This window comes from Macaca fascicularis, chromosome 7 (assembly GCF_037993035.2).
Source record: "Macaca fascicularis isolate 582-1 chromosome 7, T2T-MFA8v1.1".
NCBI classification, from domain to species: Eukaryota; Metazoa; Chordata; class Mammalia; order Primates; family Cercopithecidae; genus Macaca; species Macaca fascicularis.
In genome coordinates, this window is record NC_088381.1 from 138,248,132 (window position 1) to 138,272,264 (window position 24,133).

Below are 24,133 nucleotides of genomic sequence, written 5' to 3' on the forward strand. Positions count from 1 at the left end.
AAACAGAAAGATACCAGGAATTGGTACAGTTAAATGGAATACATCTAGTCCCAATGATCCACAGTATCGTCAAAATATAGCTAAGGTGGCGGCGAGGAAGCAAGCTTAGTAATCATCCAAACTTGGCTTAAACTGTGGTTCTGACTGAATTCTCTGAGCTTCAATTCACTTAACTGTGAATCAAGGGTAGTAACAATGACCGCGTTCGACGATGGGAATGATGCCACGCTCACAAGCAGACAGATCCTAGTACACCTGAGATCCAACTGGGAGTGGAGGACAGCGGCGGGGAAGTGCGGGGTGTGGGTAGGAAAAGACTGGTAGAAGAGCTTTCAGGAAAGCTCTCAGCCCGTCGCTAGCCCGTTCCTAGCCCGAGTGCCCCCGTTTAACTTCACATTTTACAGATTCCCTCCCAGGTATTGATCCTGCCGAGGAGGAGGGTCTCACCCCTTGCGGAAGATCCTCCTCACTCCACTCACCAACATGGGGACTCCGTAGCGGAGAGTCTTGTTCTTGCGAAAAGCACGCATCACCGCGGGTGCAAACATGACTGAAATCTTCCATCCGCTCAGAACTCCAAGCGGACCCAGCGCAGACTCCCAAATCTCAGCGGCCCACGCTGTCACCAAGAGGAGTACGTCCTTGACTCACTTCCTTTTCCTTGGTTATTTAGTGCTTGGTCCTTACTGAAAGATTTCCGCTAGGCAAAAGCAATCGAGCCATCGTAACATACTTGTGCGTCCGCCCATAAATGCGGGCGTCAGAGCGTTTTTGGTTCCGTAAATTCGGCGTGCAGTTGGGATTCAGAGATTTGAATCAGTTTACGATCACCACCAAATCGATATGGAAACCAGTACTTCCCACGTTCTTGGTCCCGACTAACGTCTTCTTAGAACACTATAATAGGCACCTGGCCACTCGATAAAAACAGCTAAGGAAAAAAGTATTTTGAGGCCAGGCGCGGTGGCCTGTGTGGGTGTCCTGTAATCCCAGCACTTTGGGAGGCCGAGGCGGGTGGATCACCTGAGGTCAGGAGTTCTAGACCAGCCTGGTCAACATGGTAAAACCCCGTCTCTATTTTTAAAAAAATATAAAAATTAGCCGGCTGTGGTGGCAGGCGCCTGTAATCCCAGCTACTGGGGGGCGGAGGCAGGAGAATCGCTTGAACCCGGGAGGCGGAGGTTGCAGTGAGCCGAGATCTCGCCATCGCACTCCAGCCTGGGGAACAAGAGCAAGACTTCGGCTCAGAAAGAAAAAAGAAAAAAAAAAGTATTTTGAAGCTGGCACTCCAGTCTCTATGGCTATTTGTGGGATGAGGAATTTACCAGTTTAATGGAGACTTTTAAAAACAAATCGCTAAAAAGATTAGGTTGAAATGTAATCAGTGTAGTGTCTTATCAGTCATTACTGAGCCTTTAATGCTAATGATTTTACTGTGAGATAACCTGTAATCCTTAGTTATTTATGAATGTCTATTTTCCAATGATTCAGCAACCATACAGGCCACCTTTCAGTGTGTCATTGAAAGGGTTCTAGGAACACTGAGATAAAAATATATGATCCTTACCTTAAAGACACTGGCGATTTCATGGGCACAGAAACAAACAGGTGTGTAAATTACTGGGATAGCTTAGGAAGCCGATCCCCCACGTGTCCCATTTGCCAGAGTGAATCAGAGTGCAGGTGATATGGAATATTATCTTCCATGCTATTCCTGAAATATTTCCATCAGTCCCTGCCTCTGTTACCACTGCAATGTTCCTTTTTAAATTCCTTATCATCTTTTCACCTATTAAATTAGCCTCCTACGTGGTCTCCAGAGGAGAAAGTCCAGATCTACTGCAGGCTACTCCCGTGAAACCCTTTTGGCTAAGATCAAGTGTAGTATCTGTTCTTATCAGTTTAATATGACACATTCTCTATCCAAGGAAAATATGTTAAATGGGTTTTTGAAGCAAGGAGATGGAATAGGAGTTTGCTCCAGCTACTCTACACATCAACCTGTATTTCAATACCTCCAGAAACCCAGGAACGGTGCATCTCTCCCATCTTATTTACTTCCTTTTGATATATCAAAATTCATGCAGACCAGGCATGGTGGCTCACGCCTGTAATACCTGCACTGTGGGAGGCTGAGGCAGGAGGATTGTTTGAGCCCAGGAGTTTGAGACCAGCCTGAGCAACAAAGCAAGACCCCATTTTTTACAAATAGTAATACAAAAAATTAACTGGGCATGGTGGGGTCTCAGCTACTTGGGAAGCTAAGGTGGGAAGATCACTTGGGCCCAGGAGGTCTAGGCTGCAGTGAGACGTGATCATGCCACTGCACTGCAGCCTGGGGGGCAGAGCTAGACCCTGTTTCAAAATAAATAAATCTCACATGGCATCCAGGTTAGTTAAGCGTATCACATCTCCTACTTTCCCTAAGATCCTAGAAGCCAAAGGCACTGCTCTAAAACTCTAGCATTTTCCTACATCTTCACTACACAAAACATCAGCCTACTGGATACTACTCCATCAAAACCCTGCACCTAAATAGTAGCTAATAATGGGTTAAATCGTATACATATATTCAGAATAATGCTAGAGTCGATAATCTTACACTTTTCAGATAAGGCAGCTATCCAATTTAAGGGAGTTTATGTCTTTAGTATCTTGTTTGTTCAATCACTCAAATCGGCATTTATTGAGAACCTTGAGATGGCCCCGAAAGAGTAACTGTGAACAGCAGGAATTACAAGTATGCTGGCAGATTGTCAGGGGACCAAATCTGTGACCCTGAGGAATGTAAGCACCTATCAAATCATACTGCATAGGTGGTAAATTTCATTGTCGATGCATAGCGCCCCTCTTGAGCATCACTACTGTATACTTCAGTTTTTCCATCTGTTAAATCGGAATAAGTGATATTTGTTATCATTTTACAATTCCCACAAAAAGGGAACACAAAATTTCTTATCAGTATGGAATCTGTTGCCCTCCCAGAAATATGACTCAAATTCCATCTGTTTCCACTGTTAATAAACAGTTAAAATGCTGACTCAGCTATCTTAACTGTCACATTTCCAAGTAAGAAGATTCAAAAAAATGTATATTAAGGAAATGGGGCATCTCCACCATCTATGCCAGTCCCTGAGGACTGGTATGTACTTGATATCCAGGCAGGTTACATTATCCTCTGGTATCTGCTCTACCAGCATTTAACTCATGCAAGTACATGGGAGCATTGTTATAAAACAAAAACAACAAAAACAAAAACACCAGTCTTCTTGAGAGCTTTAGTCCTAAAGTTTGGTTTTAGAATTATGGCCAGAGCTGGCCGGCCACAGGGGCTCACACCTGTAATCCCAGCACTTTGGGAGGCCGAGGCAGGCAGATCACCTGAGGTCAGGAGTTTGAGACCAGCCTGGCCGACATGGTAAAACCCTGTCTCTACTAAAACTACAAAAATTAGCTGGGCATGAAGGCGCGTGACTGTAATCCCAGCTACTCGGGAGGCTGAGGCAGGAGAATCACTTGAACCTGGGAGGTGGAAGTTGCAGTGAGCGGAGATGGTGCCACTGCGCTGCAGCCTGGGCAACAGAGCAGGACTCTGTCTCAAAAAAAAAAAGAAAGAGAGAGAGAGAGAGAGAAATAATTATGGCCAGAATTCATGGTTATGGTAACAGAAAGATTAGCTACTTCATGAATCTTTGTTTACTTTGATAATGCCATTGAATCTATTTTTTTTTTTTTTTTTTTTTTTGAGACAGGGTCTCTATATTTTTCAGGCCAGTCTTGAACTCCTGGGCTCAAACAATCCTCCTGGCTTGGCCTCCTGAGTAGCTGGGACTACAGGTGTGTGCTACCATGCTAGGCTTACTATCTAATGTGATTCACTCAAAAACCTTATGAAGTTGGGGGCAGAACATGATGCCAGACTCATCTTAAAAACAGGCTCAGAAAAAGGTAAGAGGCAAACACAAGGTCTCACTTTGGAAGTGGTACAAATATTCCACACAGAACTAAATTTCCTGTAGAACTGGACAACACTATCTCCTTGAAATTCTCTCCTCCTGTGGCTTTTATGGAAGTTTCACTGCCATGGCTCCCTCCAACGGTGAGACTTCTTTTTGTTGTCTTCAAATTTACAAACCTTATACTGGAGTCCTTAGTCCCGCATTTCCCTCTGTCTCAGTTACTCTCAAACTTTAGTGTGCACCAGAATCCCCGGGAAAGCATTAAAACAGACTGCTGGGCCCCATCACCAGAGTTTCAGATTTAGTAGATCATGGATGGGGCCTGAAAATCTGCCTTTCTAACAAGCTTCTGGGTGATGCTGCTGGTCTGAGGACCACACTCTGACAACCACTGCTCCATCCTCTTTCCCTAGTTAAACTCCACTTTCATGTTGGCTTCAAATTTTATCACAGCATGGAAGACTTCTGGTACACTTCCAGGTTTTCTAACACCTCAAAGTCAACATGCCACCAAGGTTTATTTTAATCCTTTTCTCCATTCAATCTAATTTCTATGGCTAGAACTAGAGTAGGTAAGAGTTGGTCTAGTTCAGTCCAACTTGAAACCAGTTAAAATTGTCCTTGATATTGTTCAGCTAGAAAATTAACTGTTTCTTCTTTAATACACATTCTCTTATGATAGTGATCATGAGCATTCCAAGTTTAGAATTACTGCTGTATTTGCCTTATTACTTTTTATGGAGTACAAGATATGGGGTAAATGGGACCATGTCTAATACATTTCTGTTTTCCATGACTTCCTTAATAGTGTAAAACCACAATGCATAATTTTCTGGAAAAACAAATGAAATGACAGGAGCAGCCAGGAGTGGTGTCTCACATCTGTAATCCCAGAACTTTGAGAGGCCAAGATGGGAGGATCACTTAAGCCCAGGAGTTTGAGACCAGCCTGAGCAAGACCCTGTCTTAAAAAAACAAAACAAAAAGCAAAACAACAACAAGGAAATGGCAGGATCTTCCCATATCATGCTATACAGTGAAGGATGAAGAATACATGGCTCACTGCAGCCTCAACTTCCTAGGTTCAAGTGATCCTCCCACCTCAGCCTCCCGAGTAGCTGGGACAACAGGTCCATGTCAGCACACCTGGCTATTTTTGTTTTCATTTTTTGTAGAGACAGGGTCTCACTATGTTGCCCAGGCTGGTCTCAAATTCCTGGGCTCAAGCAGTCCTCCCACCTCAGCCTCCCAAAGTGCTGGGATTTCAGGCATGAGCCACCATGCCCGGCCAGTAATTCTCAAACCAAACAACAACCTGCTTTGTAACACTTTGGAGAGAATCAAAGGTAACTATTCCATACAAAAGTGCCAGAGGTCTCTTCTGTACAGACAAAAGAAACTGAAAGGAATTCAAAGACAACTGCAATGTCCTGACGTACACTATTACCTGGATTACAAATGTCATCAGGTAGAGCAAAGCAGGAACTCTAGCCTGCTGGTTGTCACAGGGTTAAGCCCTATCTGAAAGCTTTCTGTCTAAATACTGTTAATTAACTAGGGTTTCCTTTTTGGGTAGCTGGATGGGTGCTTCTGTAATATAAGTCAGTGGTGAAACAGGATTTTATCTATTGAACTTTATGTTTAAAAAAACTTTCCAGAAACACTTGTATTTAGAAATATGAAGACAAATGTTTGAATTGAGAGCAAGTGAAGTGCACTTTTATGTCAAGATAAACTTTCTGAAAGGAAACCATTAAAAAATGTCCTGTCTGTATGTGTGCTTTGTGTTGTTTTAAATGCTTGAATAACATCTATTGTCTACCACTGGTTTTTTAAAAAAAGATTAGTCAAATATCATTGTACACCCAAAGTCTCCTATAAAACAAAACACAATGCACATCTAATAGAATTAGAACTCGATGCCTCAAAAATGAATCTGTTTCCTAAAATAATCACTTCCAAATTAAATAACATTTTGAATAACCCCCAAACTGAGGATATCAAAATAGAACTTATGTTATATGGTAGTTAATAAAAAGGAAAAAACTTCATATGAAGTTCTATGATTGCACATGACTGAAAACAAATATCCAACTTATGAAAAGGAAAAGAACAACAAAAAAAGCCCAAAACCAAAAACACAAACAAAAGAAAGCATAACGAGGGAATTAATCAAAATAAAAGCTAAATTAAAAAATAGGAAACAAGCAAAAATATAAGAATTGATTAGTAAAACCATCCCAGGTGATATCAGCAGAAGAAACAGTCAGTTGACAAAATCTTTTAAAAAATTATTAATATGCTTTAAGCCACTTAAGTTTTGTAGTGGTTTGTTACATAATTGGTAACTGACACACCTTTGCCTATCAAGAAAGAACAAGGCCATTCTATACATTCTATAGACTACCAATTTGACTTCAGGCCTGAACTGCTTAACATGGGTGACAGAGCAATGATGACCAATGTAAACTGCCTTTTCTCTTCATATCAAGGTCAGCTATATGCAAACTAACTTAGAATAAAGGTCAACAATATTCAGTTCTGACAAGTCCTTACTCATCCTATGGCACAAACCCACTTCTGCCTTCTATGTATCTTATAAGGCTTTGGGTGATGAAGGGGATACAAGTAAGATAGTATATGGTGGCAACTGCTTTCAAACATTGCGAATAAATACACAATGATACTGCTACTGCTATTATAAAACATTTAACCTAGTGCAGTCAATTTCCTATTATCCATAATGGAAGGATGTGATAGCATGGTTGAATCAAATTGAGTATAGTGAACCTTACTTTTCTAGAATAGTAGAAGGGCAGTGGACTCCTCATTGGCTTGAAGTAAGTTCCCAGGTGTGGAACTGACTAGTTATGTATCTTGAGCCAGTTATTAACTTCTTTAAGCATCGAGTTACCTCACCTATAAAAGTGGAATATTGATACTGCCTTGCATAGATAGAGAATTTGGCATTAAGTCATACAAAAGGACAGCCTAATGCAGTGCCTGGTACCATGGAAAGTAGAGACAGTAAGGTGCTATAGTTATGAATGCAGGTTTTGAAGCCAAATTGCCTGGGTTTAAATCACAGCTTTGGCACTTAGTAGCTGTATAACTTGGGCAAGTTACTTAACCTCTCTATGCTTTTTATCTATAAAATGAAGATAACAGCAGTTACCTTAAGAGTTGTTTTGAGGCTTAAATAAATATTATACATGCAAAGGCCTTAGAACAAAAGCTGGAATATTGATAAAAGCTCAGTAATTGTTAACAGGATATCAATGTCCTGTTCCTTATCTCCTATGTCAAAGCCTCAAACTGATCATTTAGATTTCTTCCTCTTTCGACGATTCTGTCAGAGGTGTTACCCTAAGAACATCTAGTATATAGTAAGCACTTATTAGATATTTGCTGAATGAAGGAAAAAACCCTCATCTGGCAGAAAAAAAAAAGGAGATATTTAATCAACAGTCTTCAAAATAAGGTAAAAAAAGATTGTAAAGATTCAATGACAAAGTTTTATTAAATACCAATACTGGCTAGGCACAATTAGACACATTATTATCTCATGTGCTGTATCTGGTATCAAACAGCAAAGCCTGAAAGATTACCATAGATTTTGATGGCCTCATTAACATAATTAATCTGTAGTGACAGTCCCAGGATAATAAATACAGTTTTATGTCTGTGTGTCTTCTGTGTCTTCCAAGCTGCTACAGGGCCCTATTTGATCTGAGAAACTGACTGCTGTTTACATCCAGGTAGGCAATGTGACATTAGAATCGAAGCAGAAAGGAAGCAAAACAAAATAAGGTTCATGAGGAAAATAATCTTCTAAGAATTAACATGGCCTGGAGGTAAAATGCAAATATATCCAGTAATAAGAAGCCAGATTACTGCAGATAAAAGATTAAAATAGGATTCAATTATTCATCTCCATTTGCTAATCTACAAACTAGGAAGGACTAACCCTTTTTCCTGGGCTTAGTAACTAAATTTAATGATTACAGCAAATACAAAGTTCTTTTGTAAATTATTGTTGGTTAATGATTGACTTGCATTGAGAACAAACTTTAGCCCACGCCCCTTTTGTTCTCCCCCTGCAAGAACAAAGGGAACATGAACAGTGAGGAAAACCTGGGAACAGGACTGTTTGCTATCACTTGATTCCTTTGAAGGAGCAATGCTTTCTCAAAATATAGGTTTTATATATGATCAAGTACATTAGTTACGCAAATCAAGTGCTTTGTGTTTTGTAAATAAATTACATAATACAAGAGTCTGTGGCAGTTAAGAATCTGGTTCTGCACTTTGGGAGGCCGAGACGGGTGGATCACGAGGTCAGGAATTCAAGACCAGCCTGGCCAAGATGCTGAAACCCCATTGTCTACTAAAAATACAAAAATTAGCCAGGCGTTGTGGCACGTACCTATAATCCCAACTACTGGGGAGGCTGAGGCAGGAGAATCGCTAGAACCTGGGGGGCAGAGGTTGCAGTGAGCTGAGATGGTGCCACTGCACTCCAGCCTAGGCGACAGAGCAAGACTCCATCTCAAAAAAAAAAAAGAATCTGGTTCTGATCAGAATTCCTTAAAATGCTGTCTTCTTTTTGACCACAATTGCCCTTTTGGATGTGAGTGCTGGTCTCAAAAAGATCTGCAGTTAAAAGAGGAACAGCAAAAGAGACTTACACCAAAATAGCAACCAACTCTAAAACTATTATAGGTGAGAGGTAGAGAGCTTCATAACTCAATCTTCTACTTCTAGGTGATGTTAGAAAAATACTTTAACATCAAAATCACCTACAAATATTCCTCCACTTTCATATGCTGGGCAATTTCAGTTTAGAGTGACTAAGTCTTCTTTATCTCTGTATCTTCAGCACCTAGCACATAGTAGGCACTCATCAGCTATTGCTGAATAAAGGAAAAAACCTTCATCTGACCAAGGATAAATTTCTCTAAAATTGACTATAATAAAATCTTTATGGGGCCCCACATGGAAACTACATGAACTTCACTTCCCCACATACTTGACAGCCTCTGTACTTCCTTAGTTTCATTTCTTTAAATATACTTTAAAAATTGCTTATTTACACAATAAAAGCAATGTCCACCATTAAAAAAAAAAAGTCTCTAGTTTAGAACTATCGGAATTAGTCTCAGAATAACACATCTCACTGGATTTGATGAGATCATTCTCAGATTGTTCTGTGGAATCTCCCAATTCCAGTAATGATGCTTGCAGTATCCTTTAGCTGTCTATCAGTTCTTCTGGTCTTTATTCAGGCCCAAAGAGAGAAGAAAGAAGTAGACTAAGATAAAATGGGTAGTTTGTGTATTCATGTAGTGAATATATTCAAGACACAAATATGAGACAGAAAGGTCACTTCTGCAACAAACTAAGTCTGATCAGAGTTAAGTTAGCTTCTCTCTCTGAGCCTTGATTTTTCTCATCTCTATGACAGATTCATCCTAGAAGCTCTCTGATCCTTTTTAACTTCAATGTTCTATGACTGGTTCTCATTTAATAGATGCACAAACTGAAACACTCACTAATCATACATTTTGCTGGAGGTTGATCAATCCTTAGCAAATCAGGAAGAAATGAATGTTCCACTTACTTCATGCAGAAGCTCAGAAAGCTGGGCTCTAAAGACCCAAGTTTGTTGTTGTTGTTTTGCCTGAAACAATGTATGTAATTTAATAATTTAAATAGTGTTTAGTTTAATTAAATAGTGTCTGGTTTAATGCTATATAACATTTTCAACTGAGGCTGCACACCAGAATCACCCAGTGAACTTTATTTTACTGCTGCTTGAGTCCCACCCTCAGAGGTTCCCTTTAATTGATCTGTGTGCAGCCTGGGCATGGGGACATTTACAAGCTCTCCCGATGATTCTAACCTGAGCAAAGGGAATGATGATAGGCATAGAGCAATGAATCTCAAACTTTAGCAGGAATCAGTCACCTGGAAGGATTACTAAAACACAGATTGCCAGATGCCACCCTCAGAGTTTTTGATTCACTAGGTCTGGGACTTTTTTTTTTTCTTTTCTGGGAAATTGCTTTTTTTTCTTTTCTTTTCTTTTCTTTTTGAGACAAGATCTCACTCCATTGCTCAGGCTAGAATGAAGTGGTGCAATCACGGCTCACTGCAGTCTCAATCTCCTGGGCTCAAGCAGTCCTCCCGTGTAGCTGGGCCTACAGGTGTGCACCACTAATTTGTTTGACTTTCAGTAAAGACAGGGTTTCACCACGTTGTGCAGGCTGGTCTCAAACTCCTGAGCTCAAGTGACCCGCCTAGGCAGGGTGCTGGGATTACAGGCATGAGCCACCATGCCCAGCCTATGAACTTGCTTTTCTAACAAGTTCCCCAGTAATGCTGATGCTTTTGTCAGGACCCTGCTTTGAGAACCACTTCCAGTGACAGAATATCATTGATGCTGGCATCTGAAGTCCTGAGTTTTAATCCTGATTCTATTATTCCCACCTATGGAATCCTAGTCAAGTAATTTTTTCTCTCATTTTTAGTCTCTTTCTGACAATACTTAGATCCCAGAATTGTAAGGCATGAAATAATGTACCAATCAGAGTTTGGTACAGTCCCTGGCATAGAACACAATAACAAATATTAACTGCCTTTTTCCATTATACATGGCTACATGGAACAATTAAGTTAAATCAAGAACACGTAAGTTGAAACTTCACAGGAAAACAAAGTACAGATAGTCAAAGCAAACAATATCTTATAATTATACATGTAATACAGAATTATAAATATAGAGAAATGTTTTAAGTACTTAAAAATACCTTTGTTCAATTTTCAAAACTTTGAACGTAATAATTTAGGTAGTAGGAACATCAGATACAATCTGTAGAAGAAATATTAGACTCAATCTATGAAGAACATGAATTTTTTTACAACCTATAATGGATTCTGATACCTCATCTATAATTTTAGTTTTCTATAGAATCAATAATATAATTAGTGTACCTGCTTAAAACTGTATTACATTGATCTTAAATGCTATTTAATTTCTAAGAAAACCTAAGTTATAAGAGTACATCAGAATCCCTATTATCAAGCAAAGCAAAACTTCTACCAATGACAGGAGAGGATGAATACTTTTTAAACAAATTTACATATACCAACAAGCAAAAAACTAGAGCTTTCATTCCTGCTTGACATTTTTTTCACTTTGTGCGTCTCAAGGTTCTCTCAGGAATTAGTGCCCAAACCATGAGGTGAATCCTAGGAGGTAAGCAGGCTTGCTGTAGAAGCCACTGTACATACCTTCAGAAACAGGAAGGGTACCAGAGGCTGTGCCCTCCTAGTGTGGCTGGTTGGAGTGACAACTGGAATACTGTCTGTGTTTTTCTGGGGAACCTACAATGAGTCCAGTTGTCTAAGTGAGTCTCATAGGTATTAAAAAATTGATGTCAAAAGGCACTTTATGTCAGGACTGTTTAAAGCAAGTTTCTCCCTATATCAATAGTGACCCAGAGGCAAGGTCTTACTGGACCTTTTATTTTTAAAAGCCTTCCCTTTCCAGTCTAGCCTGATGCCATTATGTGACATCTTTTCTCACTTGCTGTTTTTTGAGACAGAGTAACCCTCTGTCACCCAGGCTGGAGTGCAGTGGCATGATCTCGGCTCACTGCAAGCTCGCCTCCCGGGTTCACGCAATTCTCCTGCCTCAGCCTCCAGAGTAGCTGGGACTACAGGCACCCGCCACCACGCCTGGCTAATATTTTTTGTATTTTTACTAGAGATGGGGTTTCACCATGTTAACCAGGATGGTCTCGATCTCCTGACTTTGTGATCCGCCCGCCTCGGCCTCCCAAAGTGCTGGGATTACAGGCGTGAAAATGTGATGATTATCTGCATATTTTCTTTGTTGCTGCATCGTGTTTTGCATGGTACCCCTTTAATATTGTTTTCAACACTTAGCCTGCTGATATACTTTTAACTTCTCACCTGTTTATGAATTCTCTCAACTAAGCTGTGAGCTCCTTAAGGGTCTTTAACTTGTCCCTTTCCTCCACATAACTTTCTCAAATGCCCCAGTTCTCAGTAACTTTTCTCTTTTGCAGTCTGTAATATAAACATGACCCCTACTTACACTGTCCTACCTATGTGGCTAATAAGAGTGTTCTCTTTGCAGTTGGAACCCAAAACCCCTATGGGATGGAGGATATGCACAGTACTTCTTTGTAAAAGTGTCTTGACAAAGCTGATGTCCAATCAACATTTGTTTAATTACTAGACTGTTCAAGCTAGAAATGAAATACAATTGATTGCCTGAGTCCTGATAATCTTGCTGTCAAAATTATATAAGGCCTATAGTATGGCCAATATATTTGGTTAATGGAAATGATTTTCTTAAAACTAGAAAATTCAGCTACCCACAGTGCTTAAAACCAGCCTTAAAAGAACATTAACAGGATGGTTCCCACCTTATTGATATCACTGGCATTCTGTAGTATCCATTCATTCATATCTTCCTCCTAGGCCGCATGAAATACCTACCACATTTCCCTACCTCCTAAAGCAAACAAAACTCTTTTCCTCCCTCTTGCTGCAAAAAGGTTGATTAATTAAAAACCGTATGTAGTGTATAAAGCCTTTCAAAAATACTAGCAATCCATGCCCCCCCCCCTTTTTTTTTTTTTGAGATGGAGTAGCCATCTCAAAAAAATGTACTCCTGTAGCCCAGGCTGGAGTGCAGTGGTGTGATCTTGGCTCACTGCAACCTCCGTCTCCCAGGTCCTGGTTCAAGCAGTTCTCCTGCCTCAGCCTCCTGAGTAGCTGGCATTATAGGAATGCGCCACCATGTCCAGGTAATTTTTGTATTTTCAGTAGACATGGGGTTTCACCATGTTGGCCAGGCTGGTCTTGAACTCCTGACCTTGTGATCTGCCTGCCTTAGCATCCCAAAGTGCTGAGATTACAGGTGTGAGCCACTGCACCCGGCCTCATTTTAACTAAATATGAAGCAGAGTTGATGTGATGCCCATCCTGCCAGGGAGGCAGCTCCTTCCCTCAGGTTTGTTTGGTACTAGAACCAAAAAGATAGCCTGAGAGGGTTCAGGTGCCACCTCGGAGGCACTATCCTATCTTCTGTCCTTTTGGAGTTTTCGTGCTGGGGTGTTTGGCCCCAGCACCATAGCCCTTACCACAATCATTCCACTGTTCTTCAACAGGACTGTGAGGTATCAACAGATTCACTAGGGCAGCCCAGAGATTGGTACAATTTACCTTTACACCTCACAGTTTCTTAGATGTGAGCAGCACTGGATTATGGCAATCTACCTTATAATAACCCACCATAGTTGGTTGTTATAAGAAGAAATATTGTTCTTCTAAGATTTTTAATTAGTTGCTTCAGTTACTACATTTTTTTTCTATTTTTTTTTAAATAGATATGAGGTTTTGCTATGTTGCCCAGGTTGGTCTCGAACTCCTGGACTCAAGCAATCTCCCACTTCATGCTACCAAAGTGCTGGGATTTACAGGTGTGAGCCACCTCTCCCAGTCTCAGTCATTATTTTAATAAATGAGACTGAACGTCCTCTTATAAGGCTCACTCTGTTGCTCCTACTACATTTGCTCTTTAAGTATCTCTTTAAATTCTTCAATTAAGATCATCCCTTTTATCAGAAACTTAGACACCACAAAGTAGCTTTCTCACCTTTAATTCTCCATAGGTATCACTATACTATAATATTTACATATGTATGTGTATATGTGTATTTGCTTTTTTAAAAAAGTAAAAATGTTCTTCTTACTCTCCTTTGTCTGATATAGGCACCCAGGTATGTAATTAGAAATTAAATAAAGGCCACAATAATTTCCCAAGGAAGATCATTAAAAAGAAAAATCCTTTCTTCCTCTAATATCACACAGCTGGTCTTTATGGCATGCCAGCTAAGAAAAATGATATTGCCTATGGTGACACGAAGACTCAATCTTTCTCTCTTTGGGTTGTAGCTGAATTTCTATCGAAAGTCCTAGTAAAATATGTAACTCATTTGTTCTAAGCAAGTCTTTTCTTCAGTTTTCCTTCAAACAATACCTTTACTTTCCCATTAGAATACGAAGAATTGGAGATTCTGAACAGCAAGGTTTGGGGTGGGTATCAGTCACTTCAAATCTGGCTATGCAGACAGTGAAAGACATGGCAGAATAGCAGGGATGGAGGATGAGTGAAATGTATCTTCATTGGGAGTACTGAAAGAGAGCAAGTTTTTCAAAGTTGTTGCCGGTATCTCATGAAAACCCAGGCTGCTACCATGGTAAGGGCAAACACTGGCACCAGCACCATAAATATGGGAATACCACTTGGGTCCCCTTCACCTCGATGTCCTATAGGTCCATTCTGCACCTGTAACTGGAAGGGAAAGAAAAATGTTAACTCTGGTGACTAATGTGTGTTTACAACTGAAACTCCCAGGTTGATACATCACCTGGGTTTGTAGACTCTAGACCACCCAAAACTGTAACCCCCAGCAATACCTAGCAGGAGTCCTCTCTTTGTCCTGAGCTGATTCATCAGTGTCACAGGATCTTTGGAAAGAAAATAGGTCTGATGGGGAGGCATTTAACCTTGCTGACCTAAAGGGACCCCTGAAGGCAAGTCAGGTAATTTCTGTTTCTGTACTGCCTCTACCTTGCTATTTGTATATCGTATCAGGAAAATGAAGACATGAGATAAAACCTATGATCTTATAGAGAACTTGGATATTACTTGGTGAGGAAGACGGGGGATCTTTCTGGAAATGTTTACTTAGATAATCAGTCATCAAAATGTAGTAAGAGCAGACGTGGGCAATGTCAACATAGGTGCAATACCAACACAGGTCCAGTGCCATTACTTGAAAAATGCTTTCCAAATCCCAGAAGGCACCCAACTCCCTCCAAAGATGGGGTTTTGCCCTTCATCTGTTCATTGGTAATACTAGAGAGAGATGAAGGTGAATCTATATGGAACAGATGTAAAAAAGTAAAAAGAAATTATATCCTGGTGGTTATAATTTTCTATTGGCTAAGTGTTTCCTTTTGAGGCTGGATGGTCTTCATTTTAGTGATGGTTTTCAGGGTAGCTCTTCTTAATATCAACTTTTAGTGGCTAAGTTGCAATAATTATGGCACCATTGTATTTCAGTTAGAGTTAACTTCCTCATTACACTCATAAAACTGACACTTCAATCTGAAAGGCAAGACTGCACGAAATACCATTATACCCTCTATTCCACCTCTACGTTTTTCATTCATTTGCTGATGAGCTGTCCTGAAAGAACATGCTCAATAGGAAGGCATGGTTTTTAGGGATAGGACAATTCCCTGAACAGCAGGGTCCTTTTTATTAGGAATTATTTATGGATGTTTCCTTACAAGTGAACACTGGAAATAACTTCTCACATACCTTCCAAAAGAATTGTAATCATATTGAAGTGTGTGCCTATATTTACTTGTTCTTATCTACTGCACAAATGCTCCCATGCTTTAGAAAGAGAAGAGCCAAGGCAGAAGCAACTGACGACCAATATTATCTCTTATTAATCTGTTTTCTAATCCATTACACCCAGATTCTGCTTGCAACTGGTTGTTTTCTCAGGTATCTCTCACGTTCTGCCTTCCCTACTTTTTTAGGAACTCCTCTAAATCTTCTTAAGCTTCTAAATCCTTAGCCACTGAGTAAGGAAAAGAGTGCACCTATAAGTAGCAAACGGATTTAATTTAAAGGCACATGGAACCTGTTTTGTGAATACACTCAGAAATTCTCAATGCTATAGGAGGAATTATACCTACCCAGGCTTCCCTTTATATCATCATCCAAATTATAAAACACTAGGAAATAAGAAACAGATGCAGGGATAGGTGCTGCCTTGACTGAATTCTGAATTCCATTTCCTTTTTCCTGGAGTTCTCCTATGAACACTGAAGATTTGGTTAAGAGGGTCACCAAGTTGATAAATGAAGGGTTCATGGCAGTGACAGGGAAAAGCATATAGTGGGTACCAGAAAACCCACCATCTTTGTAGTGTTTTATCAAATGGTTTTATAAATAAGTTTTCAAGGATAGACATATGGTTCCTTCCCTACCAAAAAGTAAAATCGGCTATGTTTTTTTAACCTTATTTATTTTCCATTGGTCCATGTGACTCTTAAAATCTTTTCTTTATTTTTATAATTATTATTATTATTTTAAGAGATGAGGTCTCTCTATGTTGCCCAGGCTGGTCTTGAACTCCTGGGCTCAAGCAATCATCCCACCTTGGCCTCCCAAAGTGCTGAGAGTACAGATGTGAGTCACTACACCTGGCTTTTCATTTAACCATCTATTTTAATTTGGTTGTCAAGCTTTATCTTTAAGGCATATTACCTTGAAGCAAGGACCTCGGTTATAAGCCCTACTGTTGTGAATTTCTCCTTTTTTTTCTTTTCTTTTCTATTTCTTTTTTTAGACAGGGTCTCATTCTCTTGCCCAGGCTGGAGTATAGTGGTATGATCTTGGCTCACTGCAACCTCCACCTTCTGGGCTCAAGCAATCCTCACATCTTAGCCTCCCAAGTAGCTGAGACTACAGGTGTGCACCACTGTGCCTGAATTTTTTGTATTTTTAGTAGAGACGAGGTTTTGCTATATGGGCCAGGCTGGTATCGAACTCCTGGGCTGAAGTGATCTGCCCACCTTGGCCTCTCAAAGTGTTGGGATTACAGATGTGAGCCACTGTGCCTGGCCTGAATGTCCTTCAATGATAAGCAGAAGTACCAATGGATCCCTCCCTTTGCCTGAGAAACTCTTCAGGGGAATGAGTGTAAAACGAACAAACAAAAAGCAACACTGAAGATTACACACATTGGGTTTATTCAAAGTACAGTGCGAAAGCCTGGTGCCAGGTTTCTGGCTGGAGGTGATACCTACCCTGTGCTGCACTCTCAGAGACACAGCATAACCTGCATTACGAAAGAGGTCTACGGCATCCTGGTGCAGCAGGTTCTTTAGGTCTTGGCCATTTACCTGTCAAAACAGCAAAAAAGAGTAGTAAGAAAGGAAGAAGACTATTACAAGCCAACAATTTATTTTCAAATGGCCAAACTTTAAATAGCAAACTCATTCAGAGCAAATTGCAAGGACTAGAAGTATGGGCAAAGTTACTTAGAGCTCAGAACTTAGAACTTTTTTCATTTTCAAAACTACGTTTTCCTAGAACTGAAGTTCCACAGGCCGTCTGAAGAGAACCTAGGTAAAATTAAAAGTGGTTTCTCCTTCCTCTTAGCTTCTATGCCTGCCTCGTTTTGACACTTGGGAATCTGTTACTGTATTAGTATGTCTTCCATGAGCATTAACCTGCTTCCTTACAGACAGCATGTTCTTCCAGGTTACCACCCTATCCTTTATATTCCTAAGCCCTGGCATTGCCAGCTGCAACTGTAAAAATATAACTCTATGAAACTCTCCACCAATTTATTTTGATGTGGTATAAATCTATACTAGCCCATTCTACTGGGCTTTTCATAGTGAACAACTTCCCGTGATTCCACGGATACTCCTATCCATTACATCCAAATTACTGAATTAGTCATTTTTTAATCAAAATTTAGTAAAAACCATATTCCTGTGATGATATAAATTCTTAAAAAAATTTCAATGTAGGTCACTCCTACCACTTAGAGGTGAGAGATGTGAAGGAATACTTGTATTAATACTTTTTGCTGTTAGGAGTGACATCGGTCACATGTAATAATCTATCCTATGCTGTATTCAGTGGCACAGCAAGATTACATATCTTTTATACATGTCAATGTCATCGTTAGCAGCAGCAGCGACAAGAACATCTGATATATTTATTTTGACAGGTTCTGTACTTTACATACATTATCTCATTTAATTCTCATGCTAACCCTATGAGGCAGACATTATTTTTATCTTGTTTCCACAGATGAAGAAACTTCAAACTCAGTGAGATTCATGCTGGAGCTAGGGCTAGGATTTGTAAATAATGAAAGAAAGATCAAAGTGCCCTTGCATTTCACTGTTCTTCTGTACTACTATTCTTCCATCTTGACTCACCAACTATCCTCTGCTCAGCTAATGCTCAAGTCACTCACTTATTCAACTCTCTCATTTTCCTTGTCACAATCTTCCTTCTCCAAGGCATTCATAATCTTCCCTCTACTCTCTCTCTTGCCAATACACTTGGTGAATGAATCTACCAACACTTCTGCCCTACAGACTGTCTATCTTTGTAAACCAATAGTTTCCAACTCCATTTCACTTCAGTCACCAATTGACGTAAACTTAGACTTCAATATTAGACATGCGTCAGCTCCAATATCTCAAACTCTTAAAAACCTGACAGCAATTTCCACTCTTTTCACATTTTCTATTCATCTACTGAATTTCCTCCTTGTAACCTTTTTAGACTTCACTTGCATCCTTGCCCATCTAGGAGTTCCTGTTGTAATTTCAACAAAGTACTTGGTAAATCATTAGAATCCTTTGTCCTCATGATCTTCTGCCATCTTTCCAGTCCTGGGCCATATTCTGCAATACTTTTCTTGCCATCATTGAGTTGAATATTCTGGGAAAAAGATATATTCTCATTCTCCACCATACACCCATGCTAGCTGACTCCAGCTCATCCTTAAAACCCCTTTTACTCATTTACTGAACTCCTTAATAAACATGCAGTGATGGCTGTTCCAGACCTTTTTCCACCACCATGTCCAACCCCAGTTCTACCTCTCTCCCTAGCTAATTCCCTTATCTTTTGTGAGAACACTGAGGACTTCTGATAAATGCTTTCTACATTTTCTTTCCTTCTCCCTCAAAGCTTGTTTACATCTTCTCACTACTCCTTTCCCCTAGTCTCTGAATTAGATCTATTTCCTTTTCAAGGTGAAACCATCCATTGATGATCCTGATCACACTTCTTGTAGCCTCCTTACAAAACTCACGCAGACACTCTGTCCTTTTGATTACTTAATTATTATCTTTCTCTGCTCGTTCTCTCAACTAAAATTATATACCTCTATAAAGAAAACAAAACAACTATTTCTTGGAACCCATTATCACTCTCTTCCCATCTTCTTTCCTCTTTCTTTGACTGCAAAATTTGTTGTAAGAACAGTTTGCATGCACTACCTCTATTTCTTCAGCATTCATTCTCTATTCCCCTGTAATCTCACAATATATGAGGTAGAAGGGAAGAACATGTTTTTCTAAAGGCCACCAATGACTTCCAATCACCAAATCCTATAGTCCTTTTTGTCTTCAGACCACCTCCTCCCTTTTGTAATTTTCTCCTATCTTGGCATATGAACACTTAGCGTTCTTAGTTCTTAAATTATTCCTTTCTGGATTTCCTCTCCCCTTTCTTTCTCCTGAAGGTGAGTCAGCGTTGTTCAGTGTCAATCCTCAATCTTCTTTCTTTCTCTCCCACCGTGAGCTTTAACAATTTCAACGATAATCTGCTCCCAGATTTGTATCCCTACTTGTACTTCTGGATTTGCCAGTTACTTGCTGGATGTCTATACCTGTATACTCTGCTAGACCCTAATTCCACATATCCAAAACCTCTTTATTACTTTCCACAAAAATCAGACTACATATCTGGCTTCTTATTGCCACTATCATTCCTTCAAACTTTTTTTTTTTTTTTTGAGACAGAGTCTTGCTCTGTCACTCAGGCTGTCACAGTGGTGTGATCATGGCTGACTGGAGACTTGAACTCCTGGGATCAAGTGATTCTCCTGCCTCAGCCTCCCAAAGTGCTGGGATTATAGGTGTGAGACATTGTACCCAGGCCAGGCTAAAATTTTGATAATAGTTTTAAATTGTCTCTCTGCTGTCAACCGTCATATACAATAGATGGCCAAACTACATAGTCTAACACCATGACATCTCTCATAAAGTATTTTCTTGCCTATTTTAGACTGTTGACACTAAAAATAAAATAAAAACTTGGGTCCCCAATCCACTACTTCAAAAGAAAAAAAATTAAGCTGCAAGCTGAGTCATGCAATAAACTGCTTTTCATTTTGTTCCTAAGCAGATAGCTACAGATAACAGGTTAAATATCTCCACAGGTAATTACTCTACGTTCACCTTATCTTATGTAAAGTCCCAACTTACTAAGCAAAAGAAAATACATAATTGACTATTCCCTTGCTTGCTCCTTTCCTCTGGCAACATGTGGATTACCACACCTTCCCTCTTTGCTCTTCAGCCTACTTTTCCCCTTTAAACATTAAAGCCCTCAAAATCATCTTTGGAGAAAGGTACATACCTGTCTCCTAGACGTGTCCTTAACCTTGGCAAAAGAAACTTCAATCAATTTAGAAGACTCTTGGTTTAAAATACTCTTGGTTGAACTACTGTGATCACTTCTCTCTGATTTACTTTTCTCTAGGTTCGAACCAATTCAAATACTAGGTCTCCAGATTAATCTTCCCAAAGTACAATTCTGTTAGTACCACTTTACTGCTCAAAAAACAAAAACAAAATTGGGGAGCAAGGAAAGAGTACATACCTCATTTCTTATGCTGATATGGAGAGTCTTCTGGGAAATGGCTCTAACCTATCTTCTCAGGTTAATCTCTAATTCTTTTACTATATCCTATACTCTGGCTAAGTCACATAACTCACTGACCGGGACATAAAACATATGTTTTATCTTTATACCTGTGCTCAAACTGTATCTACCACCTAGATGCCTTTCCCTTTTGAAAAATTCTATTTATCTTCCAAGATTGATCTTTAAAAAGGATCAGTCCTGCTACCTACAGTGTAGAAATGAATACAGTTTTCTAGTTGAGGGTCTTTAATTTCATGTTATGCCTTGGTTTTCTTGGTAGCTATGCTGTAGGGAAAGAACTTTAGAATTTCTATAACTATCACAATGAATTCTCAATGACTCAATTTTCTAGTTATCTCCTGGGAGACAGAATAGGTGTGAGATTGCTGACCGTCATGAGAATGCTCACTTAAGTAATCTAGCCCATGTGATAGCTGTATTTCTCATTATAAAGAAATAAGTATTTTCTTTAGAGGCAGACAAGTAAGTTAATGATGCAGTCATGTCAATGAATGCCAAATGATGTCACAGCTCAATATCAGAGCCAAGGTTTCATAGTAGTATAAATGCAAATGACATAATTGGGTCACCACATTAAATGGTAGAAATACTGGGCTTAAAATAATCTTTGCCATAGTAGTCAGTAATAATTGCAGAGAATTATTGAACATAACCATGTCTGGAGCTGTCTGTTCATCTTACATGTATTAACTCATTCAGTCTTCACAATGGCTCTGTAAGTTAGGAACTCCTATTTTATAAGTGATAAAACTGAAGTATAGAGAGGCTATCAATTTATCTATGGGCAAACACAATGAAAGCAGCAAAGCCAAGGATTCAAACTCAAGCAGGCTGGCCCAAAAGCCTTCACTTTAAAACACTAACCTATATTAATTTACATGGCAAGCAAGGATTTTATTTTAGCAACATATTACTGCCTATCACATATATGTTGTAAATTAAATTTTTATTGGTTTTGCCATTTAGTTTGTATTTAATGTTAGACATTTTTAAAATGTTAGAGTTGAGGCCAGGTATGGTGGCTCACACCTGTAATTCCAACACTTTGGGAGGCCAAGGCGGGCAAATCACGAGGTCAAAAGTTCGAAACCAGCCTGACCAATATGGTGAAACCTCGCCTCTACTAAAAATACAAAAATAAGCCAGGCATGGTGGCACACACCTGTAATCCCAGCTACTTGGGAGGCTGAGGCAGAAGAATCACTTGAACCAGGGAGGCGGAGGTTGCAGTGAGCCGAGATTTTGCCACTGCACTCCAGCCTGGGCGACAGAGCAAGACTCTGTCTCAAAAAGAAAAAGAAAAAGAAAAAAAGTTAGAGTTGAATAAAAATATACTGTTCATTTGTATATACTGAAGTAGCATTAAAATTAAAAAAAAATTTAGTTAGGTGCCACTTCATTGACAAGGCCTTTCTAGATAACTTCACTAGATCTGACTGATTTGCTTCTTTGAATACTCTAACTCTGAAACCTATGCAACTATACTTTGAATACTATGTAACTCTCTTAAAGTCCAAATTGAACTCTGCCTGATACCACTTTATATTCTATTGTAACTTCAAGATCTATCTCAGCTGATCATTATAACTCTACAATATGTAAGAGAACTTTGTACACTTGAGCATAATAAATAGCACGTGCTTTCCTGAAGTTTGGCTGCAGAGTGCACCCTGAAAAAGCCATAAATACACAAAGCCTGACTGACATAATCTCAGTAATACATAAAGCTGCAAGGCCTGGATTCTAATAGTAGCTTTACCTACCAGTGATTCAGTGTGTAATCCTGCCCCTCATCTGAGTCTCCTTCTGCTAACAGGGAAGAAAGACATTGGTATATCAGGCAAAAGATGATGTTATAAAGGGCATAGGCCAGTTAAGCCAATTATGCCTTTCAACTCTCCTAGTTAAGCCTAAAGGTATTCTAATTTAAGAGACGTTATTCTAATAACTACTTTAAAACCCCAAATAAGAGACCTTTTAGAAATGCAAAGATAATTCTTTTTTAAAGAACCATTTCTCATCCTTTACCCAAGGTAAACCAGTCCTAAAACATGTCATGACTATGACTTTCTCCCTTGACAATGTCATTTCTATTCCAAAATTGAATTTGCTCTCCAATACTGACATCCTCTAAGCATTTTTAGATTCCAGCTGCTCAGTGACTAACCACCAAATTCTGTAGATTTTACCCTTAAATGTCTGTGGAATTCACTCCTTTTACTACCATCCTTACTAACATAGACCAATGGTTCTCAAAGTGTGGTCCCACGACCGGCAGTCTTAGCATCACCTGGGAACCTGTTAAAAATGCAAATGTTTAGGCCTCTTCCTAGCTGCACTTTAACACGCCTTCAAGGTGATTCTCAAGTCTGAGTTAGTTCTTACCTAATCTGCCTGAAAGAGTCTTTTGACTGGTCTCCACTTCCGGACTACTTCTCCTATTTAATACACCCCTTTCTACATATCCCTTGCATCTACAGATTTCATTAGTACTTTTACATTCACTGGAGTAGTAATTTTTCAAATACTGTGAAATCAATCCAGTGGGTCAAGACCAGTTGTTTGGCTGGGCACGGTGGCTCACGCCTGTAATCCCAGCACTTTGGGAGGCCAATGTGGGCAGATCACGAGGTCAGGAGATCGAGACCATCTTGGCTAACACGGTGAAACCCCCTCTCTACTAAAAATACAAAATTAGCCGGGCGTGGTGGCGGGCACCTGTAGTCCAGCTACTCGGGAGGCTGAGGCAGGAGAATGGCGGGAACCCGGGAGGAGGAGCTTGCAGTGAGCTGAGATTGTGCCACTGCATTCTAGCCTGGGCAACAGAGGGAGACTCTGTCTCAAAAACAAAACAAAACAAAAAAACAGTTAATTTTTAAAAAGTGAAATTAGAAGGAAACAAAATATCAAAATTCATCACATATAGAAAAGTATTGTGTTAAACTTTTGCTTCAAATACACACACACACATACACACACACTTAGTTGATGAATAGGAAATGTATGTTATTCCTGTTATGGGTCATAATTTAAAAGGTTTGAAAAACACTTGCCTACAGCAGTGGTTCTCAAACTTTACTGTGCACAGGTTCACCAGGGGATCTCTTAATGCAGAGTTTTACTCTGTAGGTCTGGGAAGGGCCCTGAGATTCTGCATTTCTCACAAGCTCCCAGGTGATGGCCAGACTGCTGGTCCTTGAACCTCACTTTTAGTACCAGGAGCTACTCAGCTGAGTAATCCCAGAATTAACTTGCTACTTCAGCCTCCTTAACTCATGACATAGTAAGGTTTATTGAACCTAAGATATGGCAGATTTGCAATGTGCTAGAAAATTTTGCTGACTCTGAAGGTTCAGAGAATGAGCATGGTGTTGTTCTAGTTAACTGATGAGGAAACAAAATTTTTTTAGTTTAACTCTGGTTGTTAGCATGTTAAAATGTGTTTCCTGTTTCCTGCCTTATGAAATCAGCTGAGTTAAAATTAGTTTTCTTTGATTAAGAATTTTGAATTGCCTCAGGATAATCTAAAACAAGATCTCTGACTTGCAAATGTAGAGACATACAGAAAGAA

General features: G+C 39.7%; 2 protein-coding genes and 1 non-coding gene across 11 annotated transcripts in view; 1 reads left to right on the plus strand and 2 right to left on the minus strand.

Moving 5' to 3' along the window:
* COX16 (cytochrome c oxidase assembly factor COX16) overlaps positions 1-644 on the minus strand; it is a 53,435-nt gene extending 52,791 nt beyond the window's left edge. For 4 of the 6 annotated variants that reach the window (XM_045396633.3, XM_045396631.2, XM_015453945.3 and 1 more), the window contains exon 1: positions 448-644. In XM_045396633.3, the coding sequence (XP_045252568.1) occupies positions 448-564 (117 nt within the window). In that variant the 5' untranslated portion in view covers positions 565-644. The remainder of the gene's footprint in view (positions 1-447) is intronic. The other 2 variants (XM_005561645.4, XM_073997646.1) reach the window with 1 other exon arrangement.
* Positions 645-1,849: 1,205 nt separating this feature from the next.
* LOC123574928 (U2 spliceosomal RNA) lies at positions 1,850-2,045 on the plus strand. Its single transcript, XR_006700110.1, has one exon. It is a non-coding gene; the product is annotated as a U2 spliceosomal RNA (small nuclear RNA).
* An 11,593-nt stretch (positions 2,046-13,638) lies between these two features.
* Positions 13,639-24,133, minus strand: part of SYNJ2BP (synaptojanin 2 binding protein) — a 44,836-nt gene continuing 34,341 nt past the window's right edge. For 3 of the 4 annotated variants that reach the window (XM_005561660.5, XM_073997644.1, XM_065548967.2), the window contains 2 exons: positions 16,887-16,982; positions 13,639-14,349 (listed from right to left, as the gene is read on the minus strand). In XM_005561660.5, coding sequence (XP_005561717.1) covers positions 14,209-14,349; positions 16,887-16,982 — 237 coding nt within the window. In that variant the 3' untranslated portion in view covers positions 13,639-14,208. Of the gene's footprint in view, positions 14,350-16,886; positions 16,983-23,280; positions 23,398-24,133 lie in introns of all 4 variants that reach the window. The other variant, XM_065548966.2, reaches the window with a different exon arrangement.